Genomic DNA, 12,962 nt, shown 5'->3' with positions numbered 1-12,962 from the left:
TAGCTAGGCACTGCAAATCTCAATTTTCCTCTTAAATCATCCTTGTGCAAATATGAAAATTAATGTCAAAATTCAAATTGTTGGAATTAAAAAACATTACACAACAAACTACCAATTGTTTGAGCATTAAAAAAGCTTAAGTAGTGTATTTATATCACAGTGGTTCTTAACCTTTTTCATACCATGGCCTGTATCTATTGCTGCTTAGAACATTTGGGTATAGTTTTGTGAATATAGGTATTTTTCTTCACCGGATAAAAATAAAAACCCTTGTGTATTATTTGTGAATGATTTTCCCTGATTTGAAATTGGTTTATTTAAACTTGTTCGACTGCCAATAATATTCATTTAGCTCATTGCGGAAGTTCTGAAACACTACCGGAAAGAAGTCAATCTGGTCTTAACACAGATACATTCTCCGATGTATGGTGGGGAAAATGAGGTAATTGTTAAGCTCTGAAACCCGTTACATTTACAGAGAGAGGAAGTAGGTGTTGTCTAGAAATCATTGTCGAAACTCCAATGAGAAAGCATACTCGAGATGAGAACAAACAAGAGAATTATTTTTGTGTTTGCCAAGCAAGGAAGCATTTTTGAGATGAAGACTATCAAGTTGAAAGCCAAGAAGTATAACAATAGTTCCACAATGATACATCATCATCATCATAATCCATCGTCTGTTTGTTCCCCACTAGTGGGGGTGGCCGATTGTTTCCGCGCAGCAATTGTTTTAATCCCTTTTCTCCATTTCACCCTGTCCCTTGCATCTTCCTCCTTCAGTCTGACTTTTTTAAATTCATCCTTCACTTGTTGTTTCCACGTTCTTCTTGGACGACCGCGTTTCCTCTTCCCATCCACCTTTAGATCTAGTGCCTTTCTAAGAAAACTTCCTTCCTCCCTCCTTATCACATGTCCAATTGTCCATACCATCTTACTCCATTTGCCCTTGCCAGTTGGCTTATGGTCTCTCTCATCTCTAGCATATCCAACAATTCTTCAGTCCTTTTTTCCCTTCTCGTTTTCACCCCACACATTGCTCTCACCATTGACCTTTCCGTTCTTCTCAGGATTGCCAGTTCACTCTCTCTCAATACCCATGTCTCGCTACCATATAGCATTGCAGGCCGCACACAGCTCCGATATACTTTTCCTTTCATCCTTAGTGAAAATTTTCTGCCATGCAACATTTCCCCACATTCCCTGAACTTTGCCCAGCCCAATCTTGCCCTTGTTGTCACCACTGCTTCACATCCACCACTTCCATTTATCCGATCACCCAGATAACAGAAGTCTGTCACTGTTTCGATGCCATGGCAGAACTCATCATCATGGCCTTCCACTTCATTCCTTCCTTTACTGCATTTCCCACAAACAAAAACCTTCGCCAATCTTGTTGCGGCTCTCTTGACATTAGCACATCTTGCATGTACCCACTTTCCACATTCCTTGCATTGCATTGAATTTCTCATCACTCTCTTGCCACATATTCCACAGGGATCTACTTTGTTCTCAACAACTGTTCCTTCTGCTCCACTCACCATCACTTTTGTTTTTTCAAGATTCACCTTCATACCCTTGGTTTCAAATGCTTCTTTCCATTTCTCAAACTTTCTCTCCAGTCCCTCCATACTATTACTTGTCAAGACCAGGTCGTCTGCATACAAAATTTCACTCAATAGGCCCTCCCTCACTCCTTCAGTTACAACGTCAACCACAATAGCAAATATCAGAGGTGACAAAACTGATCCTTGGTGTACAACAACCTTCACAAAAAACTCGTTTGAATAATTTGATCCAACTCTCACTTTTGTTCTTGCATCCTCATACATAGACATCACAGCTCTCCCTAATACCTCCGGTATACCTCTTTTCCTCATTGCCCACTCCACCACTTTCCTTGGTACTCTGTCAAATGCCTTTTCTAAGTCGACGAAACACATATATAGTTTTCTCTGCTTCTCTCGGTATTCCTCCTGCATTCTTCTCAATATAAACAGAGCATCCACTGTACCTTTTCCCGGCATAAATCCAAACTGCATATCATTTAATTTCACCAATGTTCTCAACCTCTTTTCTAGTATTCGCTCCACAATTTTCATTCCATGCTCTAGTAGTTTTACACCTCTATATGCACTGCAACTTCTCACATCCCCTTTTCTCTTGAACAGTGGAACAACAGTACTATGCTTCCACTCCTCCGGTATTCCCTCTCCATCTAATACCCTTTGGCTAAGTTGTAGCATTGCTTCAATTCCCAACTCTCCACTTGCTTTTATCATCTCTACGCTCACTTCTGATGGACCGGCTGCTTTATGCAGTTTCATTTGCCCCATTGCCTCCACCACTTCATCACGAGTAACCTTTCCCACTGGACCCTCCACCAGATCAACCTCTGTCATATGATCCCATACATTCTCCTTATTCATAACATTTTCCATATGTTCCTTCCACACTTCTCCTCTGCTTTCCGGGCTGAAATGCAACTTCCCATCTCCACTCCTTATACATCTTCCCCCTACAAAATCTTTTCCATCCTGTTTCATTTGCTTTATGAGTCTGAATACATTGTTTTGGCTTTCCCCCATTTTATTAAGTTCCTCCTCAGCACCATTCTTCATAGCTCTTGCAACAACCCTCTTTGCCTTCTTTTTCATACTCTTATATTTCTTTTTATTCTCTTCTGACCCATTTTTGCGCCACTGCTTGTATGCATCTCTTTTCTGTGAAATCGCATGCTTCACCTCTTCATCCCACCACCATGTGTCTCCACGATCCCTCCTCACTTTCTTTTTCCCACATACTTCATCACATGCTGCTAGGACACCTTTCTGAAATGAAGCCCACAAGTCCTGCGCACTCATGTTTACCAGCTCTTTTCACAAACTTAATTCTCGTTTCTTTTTCCTCCAGTTTCCACACATTTCTCACAAAAACTCGTTCTTTCTTCACAATTTTCTTCACTTTTTTCATATTTAAGTCTCCTACTACTAGTCTATTCCACAATGATACGACATATAGAAATGGGTCATGATCACCATAGGCATAAACAGATCTTGAAAGCAAGGTTTAATTCTAAAGAGTACGCCACCGAAAATATATATTACCTAGTGTCCTATAAAACAAATCTATAACAAATAGAATGAACAGGCATTCTGTTTCCTTGTTTGTAAGTAAGCCTCTTAAGAAATCACTGACCTTCCCTCCTCCGGTCAAAAACGACTGAAATATCTTCAAGCAATAAAATTATAGGGTAAACAAATTATTATCATTCCCTTACAGCGCTGCATTTGCTTTGTGTATTCCGACATGTTATCAGGACGGATGCTCCTTAGAAACTTGACATAATCATCACTGTGGTACTTTGACATTTCTTCAGCATTGCATTTGTGAGGACGCTAGCAATACAAAACGGATAATAACTTGCTTACATGTAAACCAATTATAACAGAATCTTTGAATGAAGTAGTACTTAAAACCTTACAAAGATTAAAAAAAACATTACTGTTTTGAACTGAGCTGTTACAACAGAACAGAAAGATGAAGACAACATTTTAGTATCCATGGACTGCATAGTGCATATTTATTAAAACTTCCACTTCTTTGAAAAACTGGTTTTCTAACCTTAAACTTTTTTTGTAACATATATAATGGTTTGAACGTCAAGTCAATCTAATAAAAAATAAAGAGCTCAAAATCTAGATTGAATGCTTCAGTGCTATAAATGTATATTGAATGTATAAAGTGCTATAAATGTGTAAAGTGCTATAAATGTACATTTATATATAGCATTGAAGATGAAGACAGTATAGTTTTCGAAACGTTTGTTTGCTGAACATGAGTTTGGTATCTACATTTTGGGTTCTTTATTTTTTGATTAGATTAACCAGGCGTTCCAACCATTTTGCTCCTGAAATAAACCATAGTAAACACAAAAACCACAACAAAACATTTTGTACAAAAAGTCTGTCAAAAATCATTATCAATCTTACATAGATCTCCATCTTCCGGTAAAGGCCATAATTAAGCAGGAGATTGTGTGTCATACGGATTCTGTGAGGCTTCATGGGATGGCCTTGACCATAATAGTTGTTTCCAATATCCGCTGCAAAATAAAGTAAAATACATGATATGAAATTAAAAAAATGCTTAAATCCAAAATGCGACTTGTGTTATAACGAAACTAAGCCGTTTTTTAAATCAAATTTGTGACTTAAATAGTTCTACAACTCAATTCTCCACTTGTGCATATATTTATGGAAACAATGGCAACTATTAACTTTGATAAATGAGCAACTTGAAAATAACAATTCAAAACACTTAACTAGATACATTTACAAACTAAATTATTTGAATCCAAAATAACCAGGCTTTGGATATTATATGTAAATTATCTTTGATTGTATCAGATAGCAGTTTATAATGCTGTTTGACAACAATGTCCACATGAAGTTATAATGCTTGACATAGAAATTCCACCATGAAATTAAATACCTACTTAGGAGTAAAGCTCGACCAACAATCAACCTACAAACACCATGCTGAAGCCTTCTATACTAAGCTATCAGCACTAGGGTGTGCCACTTTGTAACTTTTTTTTCATAACCAAGGTCTCAACCCATTTTGGAGTTCCTTTTAGGACCAAAAACTATCCCAAAAATTTTTGGGGAAAATATTCGAATTTAGTGGCGCCACAGAGCACTTCGGAGCAAATTTGGCCAAAATCGCTATATCTGACTGACTGGTAAGGATAGAGAGTTGATTTTAGGCTCTATTGAAAGGTAATCATCATGTTTCTATATGCTTTAAAAGAACATTTTTTTCCAAAACAAACAGAAGTTAAGTTATTGCCAAAAAACTGATTTTTGCTGAATTTTTGGGCATTTTTACTGAATTTCATAGTATTGCCTTACACTTTGTATAGGTTTTAGCAGATTGTTTTATTGGTAGTTTATGGTGTTATACAATACATGTTAATAAGTGAGTTTATTCCTATCAATGTATAGTAATTTCGTTCTCTTCTCAAGATCATATTGCCCTTGCTAAGCCAAGGCTTGTCAACGAATGGTACTATGTAAATAAAAAAAATGTGCATGTTTTTTTACTATTTAAAACAAAACAAGAAAGGATTACAGCACAGACAATAAAGAAAATTACAGCAGAGTCACAATATCTTAAATTACAGTCCAGATGAAGTGGTCCAGATAGAATACATTGATGATACAGTCCAGATGAAGATCAGCATTTAGCAAAGTTTCTTTCTTTAGGTTCGGAACCAATCTTCTTACTTCTGGGACTGTTTAAAAAAGTGCAGATTTCTGCGCCTTGTTCTGGGTTAATTTGTTATATGTCTTTGCTAATAAAATTGCCCTTTCTGCAGTGTCATTGACTACATGTATATGCTCAAGTGAATGTTTAGCAGCTATATAGGAATCATATTTGCTCCTTGTTCTAGCATGTTTTTCAATGAAAGCACAAACTAACTTGCTCCTGTGTGGAATGAGCCAAGAATCTGGTCCAAACAAGTTATTCATGTTGGTTGACATTGTTATTTCTGCAGGTGTGACTAATTTTTCTAAGTTTTTCAACGATGATTCTGAAGCTGGTTCATATTTTAGCAATGTTTTACGACATTTTTCCTTTTCTTGCACAGACGATAATGCAGAAAACAATACCAAAAATACAAATGGTTCACTAAGATACCACAGATGTTGCATAAGACGGTTTATCATTGCTGCAATAAATTTTGAAAAAGATTCTGGAAGGTCATTCTTTTTTTTAATTTGAAGAAGAGTTTTAAGCAGAAGGAGATCGTTATATGGAGCATCAAATGGAACAGGTGCGGTTATCAATGCAGGAACATGAAATAATATCAAAAACAAGGAAAGAGATCTATGCTTGTTTGCTTCTTCCTCGGTAATTTTATTGAGTTGAACAAACTGAAGAGAATACAGAGCAAGCTTTAACTCACACAGTAATTTGGCCATCCATCGGGCATGGCTCACTGCACCAATGCTTTTGATCATAGGGGCTATCATGTCATGGGGATATGATGCAAGAAATAGCAAAGAATACTCAAGAACCTCTTGATAGTTATCCTTTAGTGGGAGGTTTTTTAATGCATTTGTTGCAAATTCAACAAAATGTTTAACATATGAGTCAAGGCTTCTGCTAAATGTTAGAAATGGAAACTAGTCATTTACTCTGATGTTTAGCCAGACATCTTTCATAATTTTGTAAAGGCCAGTCTCAGGAGAGCTTGATTTACCAAGAACGATTTCAGCAATATCACCCACCACTCTCTCTAGGGATGGGCAAAATAGAATAATTAGCTATTCTAGAATTATTCTAGAATAATTTTTCTAATTTAGAATTTCGAATACCTATTCTAGAATAATTTTGTTTAATTTCAGAAAATGTCAAAAGGCTTTGTTTTTATTCTGGTTTTATTGAGGACACATAATGGAAAAGCGGCAACAAAACGAAAAACAACAGTAACTGCCCAAGAGAGCAAGTCTTTGTTAATTGTTACAGTGAAGAATGTTTAAAGCTTCTAAATGCTCTCCAGCTATCTGAGCCGTAATCGCAGTTTTGCTGCTGTTAATCCCGCACTCGCGAAGGCTCTTTCTGAGGATGCAGGAGTGGCTAAATACTTCCTCTCAAGATCAAACAATAGCGGGAACTTTTCTTAATTTTTGTTCCACCATTCAATTGCATCTCTGTTTTTCACTTTTGCCTAAAGATACGATCGGATTTCTTCGGCAGCTGAAAGCTGTTCGTTGTCGTCATTACTTGATGCTGAAGTATTTGTCACTTCACCGGAGCTCCATAGATCAATCTATATTGGATTGCTGCATTGTTGTGGAACTTCCGACGCTAGGTGTAGCGGTAGCCTCACCCAGAGTTGAATTGTGTTTCATGTTTAGTACGATAAAAATAGATGCAAATCCACAGCACAACGGTCTTCCGACGTCCACAAACCGCACTGGTAGTGGGAGCTGGCTAGCCGTTTTCGCTAGAGCGAATAGCTATCGCTGAGCCGAAAGTAATTGATCGGCGAAAAATCGATAAAAAATTTTGGTAGTTGGAAAAGGGGATAGTTTCATTTCGGTTTGGAAAATTCGATTCGAAATGTGATTTCAATTAGAATAATTAGATATTCGGATTGCAACTATTCGAAATTCTATTATACTGTATATTGCCCATCCCTACCACTCTCTCATAAATATGATGACGACAATATACATGCAACAATTTCTGACCAATATGATTTTTAAGTCTAACCATTACTAGTCTAAACAGTCTAATTACTAGTCTAACTTGTTTGGACCAGATTCTTGGCTCATTCCACACAGGAGCAAGTTAGTTTGTGCTTTCATTGAAAAACATGCTAGAACAAGGAGCAAATATGATTCCTATATAGCTGCTAAACATTCACTTGAGCATATGCATGTAGTCAATGACGCTGCAGAAAGGGCAATTTTATTAGCAAAGACATATAACAAATTAACCCAGAACAAGGCGCAGAAATCTGCACTTTTTTAAACAGTCCCAGAAGTAAGAAGATTGGTTCCGAACCTAAAGAAAGAAACTTTGCTAAATGCTGATCTTGCTTTCACTTCATCTGGACTGTAATTTAAGATATTGTGACTCTGCTGTAATTTTCTTTATCGTCTGTGCTGTATTATCTTTTCTTGTTTTGTTTTAATTAGTAAAAAAAGCTTTGGTAGAGAGTTTGCTTTGTTGAACCATAGAGAAATAAAACGAAGTTACTTTGTTTTATTTCTCTTTAGTAAAAACATGCACATTTTTATTTTATTTACATAGTACCATTCGTTGACAAGCCTTAGCTTAGCAAGGGCAATATGATCTTGAGAAGAGAACGAAATTACTATACGTTGATAAGAATAAACTCACTTATTAACATGTATTGTATAACATCAAACTACCAATAAAAAAATCTGCTAAAACCTATATTACAAAGTGTAAGACAATACTATGTAATTCAGTAAAAATGCCCAAAAATTCAGCAAAAATCAGTTTTTTGGCAATAACTTAATTTCTTGTTTGTTTTAGAGAAAAATGTTCTTTTAAAGCATATAGAAACATGATGATTACCTTTCAATAGAGCCTAAAATCAACTCTCTATCCTTACCGGTCAGTCAGATATAGCGATTTTGGCCAAATTTGCTCCGAAGTTCTCTGTGGCGCCACTAAATTCGAATATTTTCCCCCAAAAATTTTTGGGATAGTTTTTGGTCCTAATACATCCTAATACTAAAGGAACCCCAAAATGGGTTGAGACCTTGGTTATGAAAAAAAAGTTACAAAGTGGCACACCCTAATCAGCACGCAACAACTTGCTGAGATGCTTAGCTGGAACATCTTGGAGTTCTAGTACCTCCACACTCTGTACAACTGCCTTTGCATTTGTTTACAGCGCTTCCAAATATACTTCCCCTGTTTGGTGCTGTAGTATACACACTAGCAATTTGATACAGCCCTTAACACCACCATGAAAATAATCCCCGGTTGTCTACTTCCAACTCCCTCTGACTTTCTGCCGGTACTATTAGGCATCGCCCCAGGTAGACTTTGTAGTGAAAATCATGTACATAGTCTGGCTTTACAAGCTATGTTAAGGAATGACCACCTCTTCTAAATTATCCTAAACTCACACATCCAAAGTCCCAGCGCTTTAAATCTCGACGCTCTTTTTCCCGCCATGTTGCGGCTATCTGCAACTCTAACTTCCACATTTCCGAAGTTTGAAACAGCAAATGGAAAGAAGTCACAAGACCAATTCAATTCACAGTCCTCCCTAATACCACCTTGAGCAAAACTACCTTGAAAGGAATGTGGGAAGCTCAATCGCTTGCGTTGCGGACTGGAGTGGGTCGTTTCAACAGTAACATGTTTCAATGGAGCCTTGCCAACTCACCATCTTGTGCATGTGGCTCAGTTTTGAGACTGCATACCACATTATCTACCAATGTCCTGTATATGGACCCCAGAATAGATATGTGGACCTAACAATGAACACACAATGTATTGGCTGCTGTGCCTGGATTTAACAACGTGACCTACGATAGCCTCAAACCCAATAAGACAATGACTTTGAAATAATTAAACTATATAGCCTCCTTTGCTTTCTTTTCAAAATGCCGCTTCTAAGTGGCATTCATTCTCCAAATAGAAACTGCTGTGTTACAATTACATTTGATATCTAAAGTTGTCATTGTTAATTTGCTTTCCTAAAGGCACAACAACTTGTTGTCAACAAGCGAACATGACTACTTTTCTCCACACCACATTAGAGCTGAAAGTTCAGTTCATTGTTTTGTTGGCGATAAACAAACAAGTAAATAAACATTGAGTGCATATCTATCAGCAAAACACGATGGCAACGAAAGACATGTAACTGTAAGGTCATCTATGTCAGCTGCCACCCTAGCCTGAAATTCAAGCAAGGAAGCTGTGATGAACACCATTTTAAAGTGCTTGTTACTGTATGAAACGGTTAAGGTTTGTTCCAATAAACTGCTGCAATCAAGGTGAATAATAATCATTGGTCTTCCACGGGGTGCCAAAAAATATTCTTCTCTTCTGTAAGCCTAAAAAGGTTGGAAACCACTGAGCTACCCATTAAACAAAATTTCAGAAATGATTACAAAGAACTCCTTGAAATCAGAATTACCTTCTTGGTAGGATCTTGTGCCTTTGCTGGAAAGTTCTACATTAAAAAGCTGTTTTTTTCAAATATGGACTTAGCATTTTGTGTTATGGTACCTTGCTTTTATTTTTTCAATTGGATTCAGCATTGTAAAATTTTGTTTACATTAAGCATAGCTTAATTGTTATTTAAAACAGAAATTGTTTTACAGTACCGGTAACGCAAGTGCTTATATATATATATATATCAAGGGAAACCAACATAAGGGGCACCCATACAATTTCCTCCAACTAAAATTTTGGGTACATATACTACATAATAAAACCACCCCAGTCCCTATTCAGAATTTATCCATAGAAGCAGGGTAATAAGCAAGACTTGCTGCTCTACATGTAATCATACCGGAGGTTTATGGATTACAGTTTGGGAACACAGTTATTATATTACAAAATAGTGATATACAAAAGTAATGACAAAAACAATTTTATACTTCTAACAATGTTGTCATATAATGTGGCAATAACCTTGTGTGATATGTCATAATCTAATTTTGGTAGAGGAAAATAACTATACATTAATGAAACAAATTTTTTAACAAGTTTTGTATTGTTAAGCAACTTTATTATTCCTATTTGGAAAGGTACAAAAATTGCATTGAAATTAAAAATGTGCTGCAAAAAGCAATAATGTCAATTGAATCCCTAGTTGTCTACTTTGCCTCAATGTCAAACTGATATCTTTTGGAATCTCAATCACAGACACAACGCACGAGCTATGAAATGGTTTGAAAAAATTTTAAGTTTAGCATTAATATATATATAATATAGTTTTTCTTGGTTGCTCTTTGTTGTTGAAGAGAACTGAAGGTGAAAGAAAAAGGCAGTGGCTATTTGACCGGCTGCGGTCTTTTAATCTAAAGCACTATTTCACCGGCATTATGACGTAACGTATTTTTCTTTTACCTTCTCTTTCAAAGCAAAAGACGAGAAGAGAAAAAATGAAAAAAGTGCCTATATAATTTCTAAATTCAACAATTTTATTTAACTGGATCAGTGGAGCGTACAATATTTCTCAGGCTGGTGTTTCTGAGGGAATGAGTTTGATACTACTCAGAAGCGTTTTTTTAAACTAAATTTTGACCCGAAGTGACTCAATCGTTAGGCTGTTGCATTTTTGTGGTCAATTTTTAATTTGAGTAGCCTACAGCCCAATTATTTATGTGTCTTCGAATTTGAGTAATAAAGTTAGAGTATTTTTAATTTTCCTGGAATTTGTGAATTACTCTGGATAAGTTTCTGTTCATCACAAGAGGATGTTACCGTGTTTGCCAAATGACGCATTACATTTTTGCTAAAAAAAAAGGTTTACTTTTAGGCAGTGTTTTTTAGAAGGCAATTTAGTTTGAAATAAACCGCTTCTGGGTAGTAACTAGTATCTAACTCATACCCTTGGGCAGTGGTTCTCAAACTTTTTTTTGTTGCGACGCCTCTGGAAAAGTTTTCTGGACTTGCGACGCACCAGCAAATAAAAGTAAATGAAGAAACTTATGATTAAAGTTTTGTTTATTGATACAACAACAAAAAGCAATGCATATTATTTAATGTGACGTGTGGGTTTGTTTGTGTTCACAAAGTTCATTAAATCTTGGGAGAATTTTTGAAATTGTCACCCGCATTTCTCTTTCACTGTTTTTTCGTGATCGATACTTGGTTTTATCACCACCAAGGCAGAAAATTTTGCTTCACATAAATACGACGTAGCGAATGGGATAATAATTCGCAGTGCTTTCTTTCACCAAACCTGGATAATCGTCATTCATTGAATCCAAAAATTTGCCCGATTTCCTACTACGAAAGGATCACGAATCCATTCGTAGTTTGAAAATTTTTCTGGGAAGTATTTTACAAATTTCGACTCGAGCTTGGACAAATATAAATAAATATGCTTCGCAAATTTGAAGGGAAAAAAATGCACTTGTAACCTCAACTCTTCACTGTTTTCAAACTGAAGTGACACCAAGAAAAATGATTCAGAGTTTCCAATTTTTTTTTGAAGGATAGACATCCAATACTACGTTAGGGTATCAGCATGGCAGATTTTTTAGTTTATTGCGGTGTAATCGGCTAAGTGCATTGAACACATGTGTCCCAGCGGTCCTCAAAGGGTTAACCTCATTTTTATGATCTTAAACTGAGTTCAGCCAAGAAAAGGAACTATTCTGCGACGCCCTTGGAAAAGTGAAACGACGCACCAGGGCGTCGCGACGCACAGTTTGAGAACTACTGCCCTTGGGTATACCAGCCCGAGAAACATCGTACGCGCCGCTGATTCAGTTGAATAAAACTATTGAATTTAGAAGTTATATAGGCACATTTTCTTCTCCTCTCGTCTTTTGCTTTGAAAGAGAAAAAGAAAAAAATACAACATGACCGGTCAAATAGTGTTTCAGATTAGGCAGTGGCTATTTGACCGGCGCCGGTCTGTGAATCTGCAACACTATTCGACCGGTCATGACGTCACTATATACAGGCACCTTTTTCTTTTTCAAAGCAAAAGACGAGAAGCGCGTATATTAGTTCTAAATTCGACAATTTTATTCAACTTGATGCGTGGCGAGTGCGATACTTCGCCGCGGAAGCGTTCTTTTTTTTTTTTTTAACTAAATTTTGACCCAAAGTGCATTTTTGTAGTCAATTTTTAATTTGAGTTGCCTACAGCCCAATTTTTTATGTCTTTTCAAATGTGAGTAATAAAGTTAGAGTTTTTTTAATTTGCTGGATTCTGAGAATTTCTCTGGGTAATTTTCTGTTTGTGGCCGTGCTAACTATACTGATATATAGCCTACTACATAATGTTTCATTCAGGCATGTTTTAAACCTTTCAAGGTTTTGCCACCTTTTCCCGTTCATTAACGTGCTGGTAGGTCTATATCGATTTTTGTAGTTAATATCTTTTTCGTTCCGGATGCGTTAATGACGAAAAATAAAATGATTGTTTGATTGATGTGACCATGTTTGCCGAACAAAACATTACATTTTTGCTCTCAACAAGTTAGTTATATGCAATGCTTCTTTTAAAAAAATGGTAATGGTATGTAAATGTAATGCAACTCAAATTAAAAATTGACTACAAAAATGCACTTCGGGTCAAAATTTAGTTAAAAAAAAAAAGAACGCTTCCGGGTAGTATCGAACTCATTCCCTCTAGAATAGGAGCCGGCGACGTATCGCACGCGCCACAGATCGAGTTGAATAAAATTGTTGAATTTACAACTTATATACGTGCTTCTTGT

The 12,962-nt window shown here is 36.5% G+C and overlaps 1 protein-coding gene across 2 annotated transcripts in view; it reads right to left on the bottom strand.

Annotated features, from left to right (window-relative positions):
• The window catches only part of LOC145785048 (histone deacetylase 1-like), a 46,767-nt gene that overhangs the window by 32,143 nt on the left and 1,662 nt on the right, over window positions 1-12,962 (bottom strand). Inside the window, exons 1-3 of one of the 2 annotated variants that reach the window (XM_082596750.1) lie at window positions 9,695-9,847; window positions 3,990-4,102; window positions 3,278-3,395 (exon numbers count right to left, since the gene is read on the bottom strand). In XM_082596750.1, coding sequence (XP_082452876.1) covers window positions 3,278-3,395; window positions 3,990-4,064 — 193 coding nt within the window. In that variant the 5' untranslated portion in view covers window positions 4,065-4,102; window positions 9,695-9,847. Of the gene's footprint in view, window positions 1-3,277; window positions 3,396-3,989; window positions 4,103-9,694; window positions 9,848-12,962 lie in introns of those variants that run through there. The other variant, XM_082596749.1, reaches the window with a different exon arrangement.

Source organism: Aplidium turbinatum, chromosome 16, assembly GCF_918807975.1.
Source record: "Aplidium turbinatum chromosome 16, kaAplTurb1.1, whole genome shotgun sequence".
NCBI classification, from domain to species: domain Eukaryota; kingdom Metazoa; phylum Chordata; class Ascidiacea; order Aplousobranchia; family Polyclinidae; genus Aplidium; species Aplidium turbinatum.
The sequence above is the reverse complement of the archived record's forward strand: the minus strand, read 5'-3'. Positions and strand labels throughout refer to the sequence as shown.